The 15,311-nt window shown below is 49.7% G+C and overlaps 1 protein-coding gene across 1 annotated transcript in view; it reads right to left on the reverse strand.

Annotated features, from left to right (window-relative positions):
- Window positions 1–6,525: 6,525 nt before the first annotated feature.
- NSG2 (neuronal vesicle trafficking associated 2) overlaps window positions 6,526–15,311 on the reverse strand; it is a 62,154-nt gene continuing 53,368 nt past the window's right edge. Inside the window, exons 3-4 of the mRNA XM_065905701.1 lie at window positions 9,937–10,047; window positions 6,526–6,717 (exon numbers count right to left, since the gene is read on the reverse strand). Of these exons, the coding sequence (XP_065761773.1) occupies window positions 6,526–6,717; window positions 9,937–10,047 (303 nt within the window). The remainder of the gene's footprint in view (window positions 6,718–9,936; window positions 10,048–15,311) is intronic.

Consider the following 15,311-nt stretch of genomic DNA (forward strand, 5'->3'; position numbering starts at 1 on the left):
TGAGAGGGGGATGTGGAGAACTGTTGTAAAGGAAGATGACATGGCTGCAGCAGGGTTCAGGAAGAAAGTTGATGCGATAGAGTCACTGTCTGCTGCAGGCGCAGATAAGAACAGTTACGGTGGGTGGCCAATTACTTCCAACCCCAGCGTCATAGCTCTTCCTCAAACTTGCCTTGTAGTGCAATTGCATGGATTCATGCTGGGGTCCCAGGTAGAGTGTGAAGGAGGTAAAGGCACTGTCAGTAGAAGAATGAGCCATTCGGTTAAACTCTGTAGGGCACATAAAGCACAGCCATCCTAGGTGGGCCCCAGAAACAGAGTGAAATATGAAGGGAAGAGGACGTCGTCTCTCCTTACACCAGCAGAGCCCGAGGAAACTGTAATACATGGCCCTGGACATCAGTGGCCTTGTCCATCAGTTTAAAAAGTCCTGGACATCCATGGAGCTCAGTGGAGAACCGAGTCCAGTAGGTTCACACCTGTTCTACAGCTCACGCGAGAGTCCACCTCGGCTGGGGAGAGGGGTCTTCACAAGGGGGCAGAAGATCCCATGAGCAGTTGGGAGCAAGTGTCTATGACATTTAAGGTGCTATTGCTATTAAAACCCTGTTACTACTCTGAATGTAAGTGGTGAGACCTGAGAAATTCAGCTTAAATATAACACAATGCATTGTGCTAAGTCGCCTTCATTTGTGTCTGACTCTCTGCGACCCGATGGACTGTAGCCCACCAGATTCCTCTGTCCATGGAATTCTCCAGGCAAGAATACTGGAATGGGTTGCCATTTTCTGCTCCAACACAATACACTGATTCTATCCAAAATGTTAGCATTTAGAAAGTAAGTGGTTTTACGACTTTTGGAGAAGGAAAAGGCAACCCACTCCAGTATTATTGCCTGGAGAATTCCATAGACAGAGGAGCCTGGCAGGATATTGTCCATGGGGTCGCAAAGAGTTGGACATGAATGAACAACTAACACATATACGTCTTTACAATGAAACAAAAAGCAAGATGGTATATCCTAAAATACCAAGTTAATTACTCAAAACATCTTTCTAGTGATGTCAGAAATTCTAAATGTCAAAAATGTCACATATCTGAAATGACTTTATATGTATACAAGAGATGAAAGAGTAAGTAAATATGTTGTAAATAACAGAGTCATCTTTCTCACTATCAGAAAAAGAAGCTACAATCAGAGAGAGGATGGTAGAATACACCCTTTGGTTTTGCATTGAAATCAGAGGTATAAATGTATATCTGATTTTGAAAGAGAGATAGATAGATGATAGATAATAGAAGGTAGATAGATAGCGATATGGAGAGAGAGAAAAAGAGAGAGGTGTCTGTGCATACATGGACTGCTATACATCCATCATTTCCTAACTGTCCACGAAAAGGACAGTGAGAAGCAATGAGACTCCTCCAGCAAATGAGGGCGGGTGGGAGGCAGCTGACTTTTGCTATGAGCACTTCACAGCCTCTGCCTTGTCTCAAGCCACAGCAACCCTCTGAGGGGGAGGGGTTGTTTATGAGTAACTCCAATTTACAAGTGAGGAAACTGAGTCTGAGAGAGACTCAAGATACAGCAGCTACAACTTGCTGAGTGCCTGCTATAGGTAGAACTTTATATATTATTTCATTGCTTTTTTTGCAAAAATAGGCAGATAAAAATTATTATCCCTGTTTTAGAGATGGGGGAAACTGCAGCTTAGAGAGAGAAGAAGGGGACCAACCAAGGCCCCAGAGCCAAGAGGAGCAGAATTTGAATGCCACACTTCTTCTGAGCTCCTTCTGAGCTGTCTTGCTCTCTACCGCACACCGGACCCAAACCCAGCACAGCGCTCACCAGCAACCTCAAATTGAAGCATAAATTACAGCACCAGTCCACACCTCCAGACCGCCCCCTTGAAGGAGACAGAGAGGGAGAGACAAAGACAAGGACAGATCCAGACAGAGAGGAGACGAGAAGGAGCAGGGTGTCCGAGAGGGCCGTGGCCATCTCTCCAGGCAACTTGGACTCGTGATCTCTGGGGCTGGGTTCTCTGAAACACATCATTTCCGACAAAAGAGCAGAGTCAGATGAACACCCTGCAGTGCCTGACTGCCTCTCCTGGCATTGATGTTGCCATGGAAACCAACCCTTTTCCCTCAACGGTTTGGGCATGTTGTTTTTCTAAAGAGACTGTGTTGTGTACTTGTTGAGAAAGTGATTGAGGATTTCTTCCTCTTCCTCCAGAAGAGACCCCCTGGGATTAGAGCACATCGTAGGGGGCGGGGCGGGGGGGGGGTAGAAATAAGGTGATTGACAGCAGTTCCGACAAGTGGTCTTTCAATTTGCCAGAAAAATGTACCTTTCCCTCATATCTTCAGACCTGACTGATGGCTGGGATCACCCCAGGCGCCATCCCTGCCTCTCCCCAAAGTGCAGCAATTGTATCATGATTTATCTCCCTCCCTGTCCCCCGGCCTGAACCACGAGCCCCAGAGCAGGGGCACAGCTTCCTGTGCCTATTTAACCTTGGGGTCTGGCGCTGGCGGCGGGGAGACCTCCCGGTCCTGGGCTGTCTCCCTTAGCACCTTAATGACGCAGTTCCCAGGGCCTGCGGGATGAGTCCGGGGTGTCTTCTCTGCACCTTCATTTCTCCCTGTCAAAACGTAATGGATCAAGGCTGAGGTCTAAGTCGAGCTCCTCCGAGGCCCCTGCTGGCACCCCACTGCCACGCTCTCCCCTCCTGAGAACTTCTGCCCCAGCTCCCCACCTGTGCACACGTGGAATGAGTGCCTGCCCTTCCCACAGACTGTGAGCGTCTTGAGAGAGGTCCCCACTGCTGGTGAGCAGATTCAAAAGTGCAAAAGCCCCAAACAGAGCTTGTTCTATGAACCAAAGAGCTATCTTTACCATTTCCAGGCTTAACCCTTTGTCAGCCAGCAGAGCCCTGCGAGATCCCACCCTCCAAACCCCAGAGCAGCTTCCCCCAACCAAACCCCACATGATTAAACTCTCCTAGAACTAATCTCCCACTCTTTGGGCATTTGTAGGAGGAGTTAAGCATCCTCCTGTTTTTTCTGATGAGAAAATTCTGACTCTGCCAGGAATAGCACATGGCCCCAGGCCTCTCCTCAAGCCAGAAATTTCTGCCATGCCTCCTGTCCCTGAGTGCGCGCTTCCTTCAGCCACACACTCACAGAGCCTGCTCATTCCAGAGAAAAGACAGCTTCGGTTTATTTTTTTTGAGGCAATGGAGTGGCAAATCCATTTATGACAGAATGTTTGAACATGTGTTCATTAAGTCTTTAGCTGACTCTGTGTAATTGAGAAAAATAGTGGGTGTTTACACACTGGCCGTATGGATGAGGCTGCCTCTGCAAGTGGGAGGCCAGCCCAGAGCCCTGCCTGCCCAGCTCACTGGGCCCTGAAACCGCACTCCTAGGCCTTGCGGGTGCAGGTGGGGCTGTCTAAGGCCCATTCGTGCTCAGCAACCTGTGAGGCCCCGAAGGGCAGGCGTCAGGTCACCCCCTCCTCCATTCCCCCAGCCACGCATGCACGGCCACCACCCAGGGGCAGCACTGAGCCTGGAGCCTCAGCCTTCGTCTCTGTCCCCGGTCACTCCTGGACTCTCCCTCAACGGCCTGCCATCTGAGTCTGAGAAGAGTTGTGAACACACACTAGAAACTCCCAAGCAAAGTGCAGCGATGGGCTGGTAGAATGGCACCATTGTTGAGACACTGGTATTCAATGTGTGGGTTAGAATCGGCTGCTTCCTAACGACAGGCCTCCTTTGTAGATGATGCACTGCTCTGAGCTTCCACTCCTTCATCTCAAAATGGGGGTGATGATCATATGAAGACAGTGGCATTGAGGATGGGGGTACCCAACTCAGGAAACTGGAGGAAGAGCTACAGGAACCAAGAGGCCCGAAGCACTCCATGCTCGGCACGGGGCAGCAGCAGGGTCAGTCGCTCAGTCGGGTCCCACGCCTTGTGACCACCTGGACTGCAGCCCGCCAGGCTCCTCTGTCCATGGGATTCTCCAGGCAAGAACGGAGTGGGTTGCCATGCCCTTCTCCAAGGGAGCTTCCCAACCCAGGGACTGAACCCAGGTATCGAACCCAGTTCTCCTGCATGGCAGGCAGATTCTTTCCCGTTTGAGCTGCGGGGCAGTTCTAATGGTATGTGGCATGTAGCAAGGGGCTGTTAATTGTTTACTATCCTTAATCGGTAGGGTAAAGAATAAGCTAGTTTGCTTTTATAAGTGTGACTTGACTTCCTGAGGCATGAACCTTGACAGTGTTGCTCTGGGTCTTACAAAAGCAGTCAAGGGGGATAAAGTAGTCACACACACCTGAGTTTGAATCTCAGCTCATCTGCTAGAGCCCCAGGCATCTCTCCATCCTCCTGAGCCCCAGTGTCTTAATCTGTCAGATGGGGACCAGTAATCTCTACCTGCTGAGGTTATAATAAGCTTTAAGTGGGCTCATTATGAAAAGGGTCCACTCGTCCCTTTTCGTCATCAGCGTCCTTCTCAATCTGTTGGCTAACGGCCAGATGGCACTCTCAGACTCTTCAAATGCCAATGTCTGTTTCCACATCCGACTCTACCTCCAGACTTCAGGGGGTGAATTCGTGTCATCTGGGGCAGGGTGCCCCATACCCAGCACAGCCTGGCCCTATGCAGGTGCTCAGCAGATGCTCACAGAATGAAGGATGTTGGGCTGCAAGACAAGAGCCAGCTGCATCTCTTGGTCCTTGCCTCTGACCTCAGCATCATTTCAGGCCCCACAGGCGGAGGATGGAGGTCCCCCCACGTCAGTTCCAGCCCCAGCCTAACAGGACACCCTGCCCCCTGCATCTTCCCCACCAGGCTCACTGAGCAGAAGATGAAGAAAAATGCAAAGGAAGGTCAAGACTCTCAGACACATCTATCTTTATTTGTTTCCTGTCAGAAAAGTTCAAGAATTACACCAAAAATACTTCAGCCTCTGCTACCTACTGACAAAAATACACCACAAAATTATAAAGCGCTCAGCAGTTTCGCTAGGGACAATTTGTTATTCCACTTTAGATGACAAATGAATTTACAGGTGACTCGAGGTGACTGGAGGGTGGGGGCGGGGAGAGGAAAAGTCAAATGATAGCTTTTAGCAGAATAGTTTGAGCTATGCTAGTCTTATTACCCAGCTGTTGTGTAGGATGATTTCAGCATCATAGCAAGCCACTAAAAAAATGCCCTTTAAATGGCCTGTTCAAGCTTCATGGGAAAACAGAATCACATCTCAAATAGCCAACTCTCCCAGCCAGTTCTGGCTCTGCCGGGCCCACAGCCAACACCACACAGAGGGGGTCTCCCCAAAACATTAGTGGCAGAGCTGTGTGGAAGTGCCTGATGTGGGTGCAAGGCAATGGGTGGCCTGGGCCATGCCAGCTGTTGCCTCCTTGTCAGAAGCTCCTAAAAGCAGATGGGAAAGTTTGGGCTGTGCCCCTGTCAACACAGTGAAGTGTGCACGCGACGGCCACGGTTCTCAGTTTCCCTTAGAAAAAATGACTTAGCATTGCAGAGACCCAATCAAAAACCTCCCTGGCTGTCACCTGGTCAGGACCCTTCCTGTTCTTCCTGGTCATTATCATTTCGGGAAACAACAAACCGACAAAAACGTTAAACTTGGGTGCGGGACTTACAGCTTGGGCAGACGTCACCTGCCCGTCCTGCCTTCTTCATCCCGCAGTCCCTCCTTCCTCCTCTTTCTACCCCTGCCATCTCCTAAGCGTGGAAAGCACCCAGTGTAGGGCTAGAAACGCAAGAGAAAGGCAAAGAAAGCCTGCCCGCTGTTCAGTGTTCGCCTCTATCCTCCGCATCCCCATCCGCAGCCCAAGCCCCGTGCCGATGCCCATACAGACAAGTTTATCCTCACTTTGCAAAACACACACGGTTGAGGCTTTTCTCTCTGGGTTGTGTGCGACCCGGCCTTACAAATGCCAAACTCAATCTTCTTCCTAACTTGACAGTTCCTAACTTTCAGTGTTCCTCCTCTGCAGGCCAGAGGCCAAGCGAGCAGACCGCCTGCCTCACTCGCATTCTGCACCTTCCGAAGCCCACCCTGAAGCAACCATCTCCCCCAGTCTGAGCAGCCTGGAACGTCTGTGCTCCTCACCACCCTTCAACACACTCCAGATGCAGACAGTCTACGACTTCCGTGTTCGTTTTCTTTCTCTCCTTTCCTGTTTTTAAGTTTTCCTAACAAATAATAAGCAGTGGCTTTGAAAATATCTTACATGGGAACAGTCAACACGAAACATGCCTTTGTACATGGGCCTGACTCGGGGACGAATCAACGATACCAAAGGACAAAAAGAAATACTGATTCAGACAACTCCAGTGCACAAGATTTTCGGTGAGCTCCCCCACCCGCCCCGGCCCCACCCCCGCCCCCACATCCCAGGAGTACAGTGTTGCCTTGTAACTGGAGCTCGGCTTAGCCAGCGGGGCTCCCCTCCCCACTCCCCATGCTGGCTGGGCGGGGGCCTCTAATGGCCCTGGGTCTTGGGCGGCTTGGGCTCGTGGATGACGGCAGCTGCTGAGAGCCACGGCCCGATGGCCCGGGCGGTGCTCTGCTTGGCCACGCTGTAGTGGCTGATGACCGTGTAGAAGCGGCTTCTGGAGCTGGGATCCTGGGATGAGTAGTAAGCATCCAGGGAGGCCGGGATACAGCGCTTGTGCTGGGGAAGAGAGAGACAGTCAGGAGGAGCTCAGCGAACGCTTCCCACCTGCCCTGCAATGAGGCCACCCCATCTGGGGGCCCCGGCCATCCCCGGCTCGCAGCCAGCGGGCAGGGGATGGCATCTGGCCTGGGCCTGGTACTCGCCAGAACTTCCTTCATGTCATCACCATCACCATCATCAAAGCTGCCACCTAAAAGAAGCCAGAAGAAACTAACCTGATGCTGGAATCGTTCCCAGAGGCGGAGAAGGGGTGAGAGAAATGGGCCAAGGGGACCAAAAGGTACGAGTTTCCAGTTATAAAATGAGCATGTCCTGGGGGTGTAATGTACAGCACAGTGACTACAGTTAATAATACTGAGGTGGATACTTGAAAGTTGCTAAGAGAGTAGGTCTTAAAAGTCTTCATCACAAGAAAAAAAATGTAACTATGCAGAGTGATGGATGTTGACTTACAGTGGTGCTTATTCTGCAGTATTTACAAATATTTAATCATTATGTTGAACACTTGAAACTAATACAATGTTATATGTCAATTAAACCTCATTAAAAGGAGAAGAAATGAAGGAAGGGAAGGAGGGAGAGAGAAAGAAAGGAAGGAAAAGGAGGGAGGGAACAAGGGAGGAAACTGATGCCAATACCAATTCAAGGTCAACGCCTTCCGCTTACTAACTGTAGGGATACAGTGGACACTGCTGATAGCTCTTTACCTGGCTGATTCACCCAGGCCCTAACTGCTTCACTGGACCACTGCCTGTAGCCAACTGCTGTCCATTTCTTCTCTTTGATTGGATACTAATTACTCTTTCTTCTTATATCAAAGCCTTGGTTCCTAGCAACATATAATTATATATTTGCATTATCCTACAATATCAATCCAGTGGTCCCAAAATAACAGCAATATGATGAGTAACAGACTACTGAATTTTGACTATATCATTTCTCTGCAGCTCTCTGTGTCCTTAGAATACATTCCACTGAGGGCGTAGAGTCAGTATACTATATTATGCAGTCATTTGAAGCAATTATTTTCTTGGTAAGTTTAGTCCTCAACTTGATATACAGCTGGATTTTAGCTTGGTTTTAATTTCAGGACTTCTTTTTTTAATTTAGTTTTTACAAACATGTCAAACACTGATGCACATCCAGGACAAATGCATATCAAGATAAAGCCAGAGAAGCCTTGGCTCCTCATTCCTGTTTCTTCTGTTCCCTCCCTGCCCACCTGATTCACTATATTTCTTGTTGTTTTTTTAAAAAATTTATCCTTCCAGAATTTCTTTCTGAAAATATAAGCAAACATCATTCACTTTCCCTTTCCTCACTCAAAAATAGCACCTTTTTTTCTTCACTCTTATCCTAGAGGGTATTCTCTCTCCGTGTCTGGAGACCTCCTTACTCACTGTTGCAGTTGTTTGGAATTCCATATGCAGACACATCATAGTTTATTCCACTGTCTCCTACTGACATCCCAATACTGATAGTGATTGTTAGTCTTTCAGAACCCCAGCTTCTAACGCCTAAGAAGGTCATCTTAGGAAGTCATGTAGCAGAACCAAAGGACATGTGTTTTTAAGGCAGAACATTCCCCATTTGATTCTCTCACTTTGGAATGTAACAGCAGTGATGTCTTGGAAAACTCTCAAGACAAAATGCCCTTAATCTCCGGTTCCTCAGATGCAAAATGGGGGTAATGAAACTTCCTTTTCAGAACGGGGTGGACAGCTCAACTGAGATACTATTTATGAAAATGTCTAGGAAGGAAGGTGACATCTAATTGGTACTCAGTAAGTGGTACTTATCAATACTCGTGTCAACTCTGAACTAGATTCTAGCTTTATTACCTCTAACAGTTATTGCCAGCCCATTCTCTAGCAGGCCCTTTGCTGTCTTGATTTTACTAAAATTCTCTCCAAAATCCCGTGGGCAGACATCATGGGTGCCCACTGCAGGCGAGAAACCTGTGGCTCAGAGGGGCGGGGGGAGGGCGAGGGGTCCTGCAGCCAGTTCTGTCTTTCAAGGGAAGGCGTGCGATCAGAGTGGGGGAGGAGGAGGCCCAGCTGCAAGACGGGAGAGGCCACCTCAGAAGTTCTGCTCCCTGTCTTCACATCTCTGCAGGGACAAGGAATCAGCCATTAAACCAGGATCGCCCCAAGGCGGAGTGATCTACTTCTGACTTCTAGTCCTAAGCCAGCCTGCCTCCCTTTCCCACACTCTGGAGAGCGCCCTCTACTGCCTACTGGAGGCCAAGTGCTTCATGAGAGCCTGAAAACTTCCTGCCACACACGGGACTTTTTAATTGATTTTATAATTTCACATCAAAATGTATTGTAAATATACAGCATTTTAGAGAGTGAAAATAATTTTAGATTGCCACCATCAATTTTGCTTTGGTGTTACTTCTATATTTCTTTACACTTTTTTAAAAAACATATTTCAATGCCTTTATTGAGTGCATAAAGTTCTTTTTTACTGAGGTATACTTGATTTGCAACACTTCATAAGCTTCAGGTGTATAACAACAGGAGTCACAGTTTCTAAAGGTTATACTCCATTCATAGTTGTTATAAAATATTGTCTCTACTCCCCATGCGGTACAAGGCATCATTATAGCTTATTATTTTATATACAGGAGTTCATACCTCTTAATCCTCTGCCTCTATCGTGCCTTTCTCCACTTCCCTCTACACACTGGCAACTGAAGTTTGTTCTCTATGTCTGTGAGTCTGTTTCTTTCATGTCACATGTACTAGGCTGTTGTGTTTTTTAGATCCACATATAAGTGACGTCATACAGTATTTGTAGTTCTCTGTCTGATTTATTTCACTTAGTATAATGCCCTTCAAGTCCATCCATGCTGCTGTAAGTGGCAGATTTTCTTTCTAACTGATGGTTGAGTAGTATTCCATTGTGTGTATAACAGGTATAAAACAGGTGTGTGTATATACATCACACACACGTGACATCTTTATTCATTCAGCATTGATGGACACATAGGTTGCCTCTATGTCTTGGCTACTGTAAACAGTGCTGCTATCAACATTGGAGTGCATTTTATCTTCAAATGAGTGTTTCCATTTTCTTCAGACACATGCTACGTTTTAAACAATTTGCAGGGAGGTTACCATACCCAGAATTTCAATGCCAATGAAAAGATGTTGACCCTCGAACTGAATTGGACAGTCATCGGGAGCCACTCCCCTGCCAGAAGCCCCTTACCTTGTAGACAAACCCCTCTGGGCAGCTGTGGTCATAAGTGAAGGCTTTGTAAACCACCAGGAACACGATGCAGGCGAGGAAAGCTAGGGCCAGGCTGACGAGGATGGTGACCTGGAGAAACACAGAAGAGAAGGCTCCAGCCTCAACTTGCCTGCTTTCTGTCCACACATGCAGCCTTCCAAACCTAGAGCTGATAGGAAGCCTGGTATGTTACAAAAGGTAGGGGGTGACCAGGGACCCCAGGAACCAGCTCAGTCTCAGCTCCGTCACCAACCTGCAATCTTTGAGCCTTGGTGTCTCCGTCTTCCAAAACTCTCGGAAGCTCCGTCTTGGCCCCACGTGTGAGATCCGCTCCCCTCCCCATGTACTTTCCCTGTCAATTTTGTGTTGGCAGGGGTTGATCATGAAGCCATCACTTTCAGTAATTCTGCCTTTGATCACCACCTCCCTGCCACTACTGAGTTCCAATCTCAGATATCAAAGCTTATTCTGCCTCCACTTGGATGTCCAATACTCACCTGAATTGCATGCTCAAACCCCTGCTCCCCTCCCATCCTGCTCCACCCATACTTTCCCCATCTCAGAAAATGTCAACGCCACCTTTGCAGTCACTCAGGCCAAAGAATTTGAAGTTCTCTCTGACTCTTTTCCTCACGCTCTACCTCCCAGCCACCAGCAGAAGCTATCATTTCTGCCTCCAACACATGCATCATGGAATCGCTTCTTACGTTCTCAGGCAGTTTCCCTGGGGCCAGAGCCATCATCACCCCTCACCGCGGGACTGCAACTGTCTTCTCAGTAGTGGCTTCCTCAACCCCTATGTGCATTCACACAGTAACCTGAGAACTCCATTCAAAATCTAAGTCAAATCATATCCTGTTTCTGCTCAGAAGCATCTAATGGTCTCCAAAATTGCTCACAGTGAAAGCCCAGCTCTTGACCATTATCAACAAGCTTTAAAAAAAAATACAACACCAAACCAACCAAAGGCATCATCAGGATTTACTGGAAAGGATGAAGTGGCTAATTTCAGAGGCACCTTCAGGTTTGCGCTGGCCCCATGTCACCACCTGTGTGCAAAGTGGTGGGGTAACCTCCCTGATGCTGGGCTCTGAGTATTATACACAGAATTTTTTTCTACGTTACTTTCAAAACTGGTAGCATTTTGAGACAGTTGACCTAGAAATACGGCAGAATTTCTGTCATGGAGAGAAGGCTTATTTTGATTTGGAAGAAAAATAAAGTCATCTTCGGGTTGGGGGGGAGGTCCCTATCCTATCTTCTTCCCACCTCAGGTCATGGTTTATAAGGACAAGAAGAGATGGGATTCTGCATTGCTCCCAAAGGAGTCATATGTTAGCAACTATAAATCCTGAAAGGAAGGAATCTGAAGAGAAAAAGAGGAAGATGGATATGGGATGCAATCATTTGAATCCTATGGGCAGACACTGTCCATGAAATTCCTCTGCATGTGGGTATGAAGTTTCAGGTTAGCGGACTATTGTGATATAAGAAACACATCTATTTGGTCTTATTCCCAGCTCCTGGCATGGAGTTAAAACCCTTACAATTTCCTACATGAGAAGAGAAGGGTAGCAGCATCTTTTGTTCTAATATTTGGTTTTTGTGATCAGTTCCTGAAATAATTCCAATTCATAAAAGTGAAGGGAGCAACTTTTATTATTCATAATAACCCCTTTCAACTATACCTGAGTTCATGCTATATTATGTTATGAGGTGACTTTTGGAAGGCCCCTAAGGCTGGGGAAGAAACCACTGATAGGAAGGTTGTAACTTAACTGCCTCCCTCACCTCGGAGGGAAGAAAGAGGGGCTGGAGAGCAAATTAACCACCAATGGCCAATGCTTTAATAAATCATGAAGGCTCCAGAAAACCCAACTGAAGGGGCTCAAAAACCTTCCAGGTTGGCAAACAAGAACACATCCATGCCTCTGAGGGTGGCGCACCCCAAACTCCACTGGGACAGAAACTCCTTGCTCAGGAGCCTTCCAGCCTTCACCCCATGTATTTCCTCATCTGGCTGTTCATGTGTATCATTTAATATCCCTCACAATAAATCAGTAACAGTAAGTAAAGTGCTCTCCGGGGGTCTGTGAACCATTCTAGCAAATCACTGAGCCTGTGGGGGAAGTGGTGGAGAGCCCCAGTTTATAGCCTGAGATTTGCGAGTGGCATCTGAGTGGATGCAGGCTTGTGGGACTGAGCCCTTGACCTGTGGGGTGTGTGCTAACATAGGACAGTTAATGTCAGAATTGAGTGAAGTCATAGGGAATTCAGTCAGCCTCCACCAAGAATTGGAGAATTGCATGGTGCGGGAAAAAACCACACGTTTGGTGTCAGAAGCAAGGGTACAGAGAAAAAGCATTTTTCCCTTTTATATGGTGACAGGTGAAATTCATTTTCAAACGACTGCGCACACAACGTGCTGTCCGCCCTCTCCACCGACCCCTCTCCAAGCTCTTTGCTGAGGCCTGGTGCTCACTCGTCAGCCTCCTGGCCAGGGCCGGGGTGGTGGCAGCTGAGGAGGGGAGACGGTACAGTGTGCAGACTGGAGTCCCCCGGCAAGCTGTGGAGAGAGAGAGGTCAGGGGCCAGAACTGGAGCAAGAGGTGCCCCAAAGATGCATATCCCGCTTAGGCCCCCAGGGATGGCATGACTACCACAGGGACAGGAGACCCCCAAGACCACTGCCCAACGCTGGGGACCTAGGAGCGCCCAGTAAACAGGCATCTGGGGCACAGACATAATGGATTTTAAATGCACAGTCTTCCCAGTAACCAAAAGGTAGACATAGCCCGAATGTCTATCAACTGACAAATGGATAAACAAACTGTAGTCTATCTGTACAACAGAGTATTATTTGGCCATAAAAAGGAACGAAGTTCTCATACAAATGTGGGCAGGCTTTGAAAACATGCTAAATGAAAGGCCACACGCTCTATGGTTCCATTTACATAAAATATCCAGAATAAGTGAATCCATAGAGACAGAGGGCAGACTGCAGGTTGCCAGGAGGATGGGAGATGACTGCTGACGGGGACAGTCTCCTTTTGGGGTACTAAGGCATTTCAGAACTAGATGGAGGTGACAGTAGCCCAACACCATGAATGTATTCAGTGCCAATGGAGTTTCCACTCTAATGCTCTTAACTTTACGTCGTGTGGATTTTACCTCAGCGTTTTGCTTTGTTTGGCTGCACCGGGCCTTACTTGCAGCACATGGGATCTTCAGTCTTTGTTGTGGCATGTGGGGTCTTGTTTTCTGACCAGGAATCAAACTCAGGCACCCTGTCCTGGGAGTGTGGAATCTTAGCCACCGAGCCACCAGGGAATTTCTCCTACCCCAACTTTAAAATACATGCCCCGAGCTCCGGCTGATTCTGTCAAAGGGACCTGAAGTTTCTGCAAGCACCCCGTCACCTGAGCTCCCCCAAGACTGGGACAGACATGCTCAGAGGCACCTCCACGGGCGTGCAGACCTTGAACTTGCAAAGAAAAAGTCAAGAGTTTTTGCCCACCCTGCCACCACCGCCAGCCTGATGCAGGGTCTGGGAGAACCCGCGGACAGCCCCCCATCCTAAATGGTCACACGCGGCTCCAGCCTGTGAGCAGAGAGCCGGGCCTCTCTGTGACTTAGGAGCAGGACAAGACTCCAGCACAGGCGTCTCCAGCGGCTCTCGCCCCCGGCAGCCCGGTGAAGCTGCTGGGAGCTGGAGAGGGCCCTGCAGGCTGGCCGTGGGACAGGTTCCCTTACAGTGGGTTTCTTTTTGTGTTTGGGTTGGGGGGGGGGGCTCTTTCATTCCTAACGGCCCTGAGCTAACAGCCCCACCTAGCAGGGGCAGGGTCTGACTCACCGCAGCACTCAGGCTCGACCGGCAGAGCATAGCACATGTTTCTGGAAAAGGACAAGAGAGGGAGGGAAGAAGGAGAGGGAGGGCAGATGCCTGGACGGCTACCACGCGGTGCGCTCCGATCTGTCAGGTCAGGGACGGTGGGCCCAAGGTGCTCTCCAGGTGACGGCAGTGTACAGCCAGACACGAGAACCACTCCTCCAGGATGACTGGGTCTGAGGGGTCTCGAGCTTACACCTGGGTAGTGCTTTAAACGATCCTGATCCGGCTCCATCCAGATCGATTTCAGAGTCCCGTGGTGTTTGCCATGTGCAGGCAAGCGTCAAGAAGGGCTGGCACAGAGCGGGGCGGGCGTGCGCCGCACGGCCACAGGAGTCGAGGGTCTGACACTGGCTGGGACGCCAGGAGAGCAGCCCACCCCAGGGGAGTCTCCCGAGCAAGGCTCACTTCTGCCATGCCTTCCGCAGCCCAGAAGGAGGGGATGGGAGGCCGTTTTAGGCCAAGATAAGCCTGCCTCCCCACACTGGACCTTGGTAACTTCTGAAACAAGTCGAGGTCGGTCATCGCTTAGGGGCCTGTGGAGGTCAGCGAGGTCAGGGCTGTGAGCTGGGCACCAGTCTTCCCTTGAGGTCTCACAGGCCACAGGGCGAGGGAGAGGTGGGCCCGAGGACAGAGGCCCTTGGAACACAAGTGTGGCGCCACGAGGGAGGGCGCCAGCCCAGGGGGCCGCCGGACCTCACCAGCCTGGGGGCGGGGGGGGTCAGGGAAGGGCTCCTGGGGGAGGTGACTCCAGAAATGACTTCAGGGAGGGATGCCAGGGCAGGGGAGGAAGAAGGGTCTGAGCAGAAGAAGCCGCATCTGCCACAGAGCAGACTGGAGCTGTTCGAGAAACACCATACGGGTTGTCACGGCTGCTCCAGAGGATGGACGTGACGGGGAGACAGGCCTGGGGCAGTGGGTGGGTCAGAGAGAACAGGTAAAGAAGGACCAGGCTAAAACTTAGGCTTTAGCTCCAGGCTGACAGAGAGCCCCTTAAGGTTTTAAGCAGGAAAGTTGACAGGATCAGAAAGATGGTAAAAGGGGGAAGTGAACACAGAGGCATACATAATTTGGGAGGGGCAAGGCTGGAGGGAGGGAGGCTGCTGGGGAGGCTGATGTACCAGGGCATGACCTAAATGCTGAGACCAGACCTGGCGTTGTGAGGGTGGAAGGGGTCGACAGCTTGAGGAGGCCTGGGAGGTGAGGAGTGATGTGAAGAGGGAGGAGGAGGGGCTGACTCTGCGGAGGAGGAGGAGGTTTGAGCTGCCTCTGGATTCTCATCCTGAATGACCGAGTCAGTGTTGGCTACTTGGTGGGGGAATGGGAACACCACTGAGGTTTCTGACTGTGCCAGGCTGAGATTTTTCCTGAAGGCGGGTCTCCACAGGGCACCCTGCAGGCAGCCACACTCTCCCTTTCAGAGGGATTAACCTCATGGAAGGGGGAGGTCCCAGTGCCTGGTCCCG

Source organism: Muntiacus reevesi, chromosome 14 (assembly GCF_963930625.1).
Source record: "Muntiacus reevesi chromosome 14, mMunRee1.1, whole genome shotgun sequence".
Lineage (NCBI taxonomy): Eukaryota > Metazoa > Chordata > Mammalia > Artiodactyla > Cervidae > Muntiacus > Muntiacus reevesi.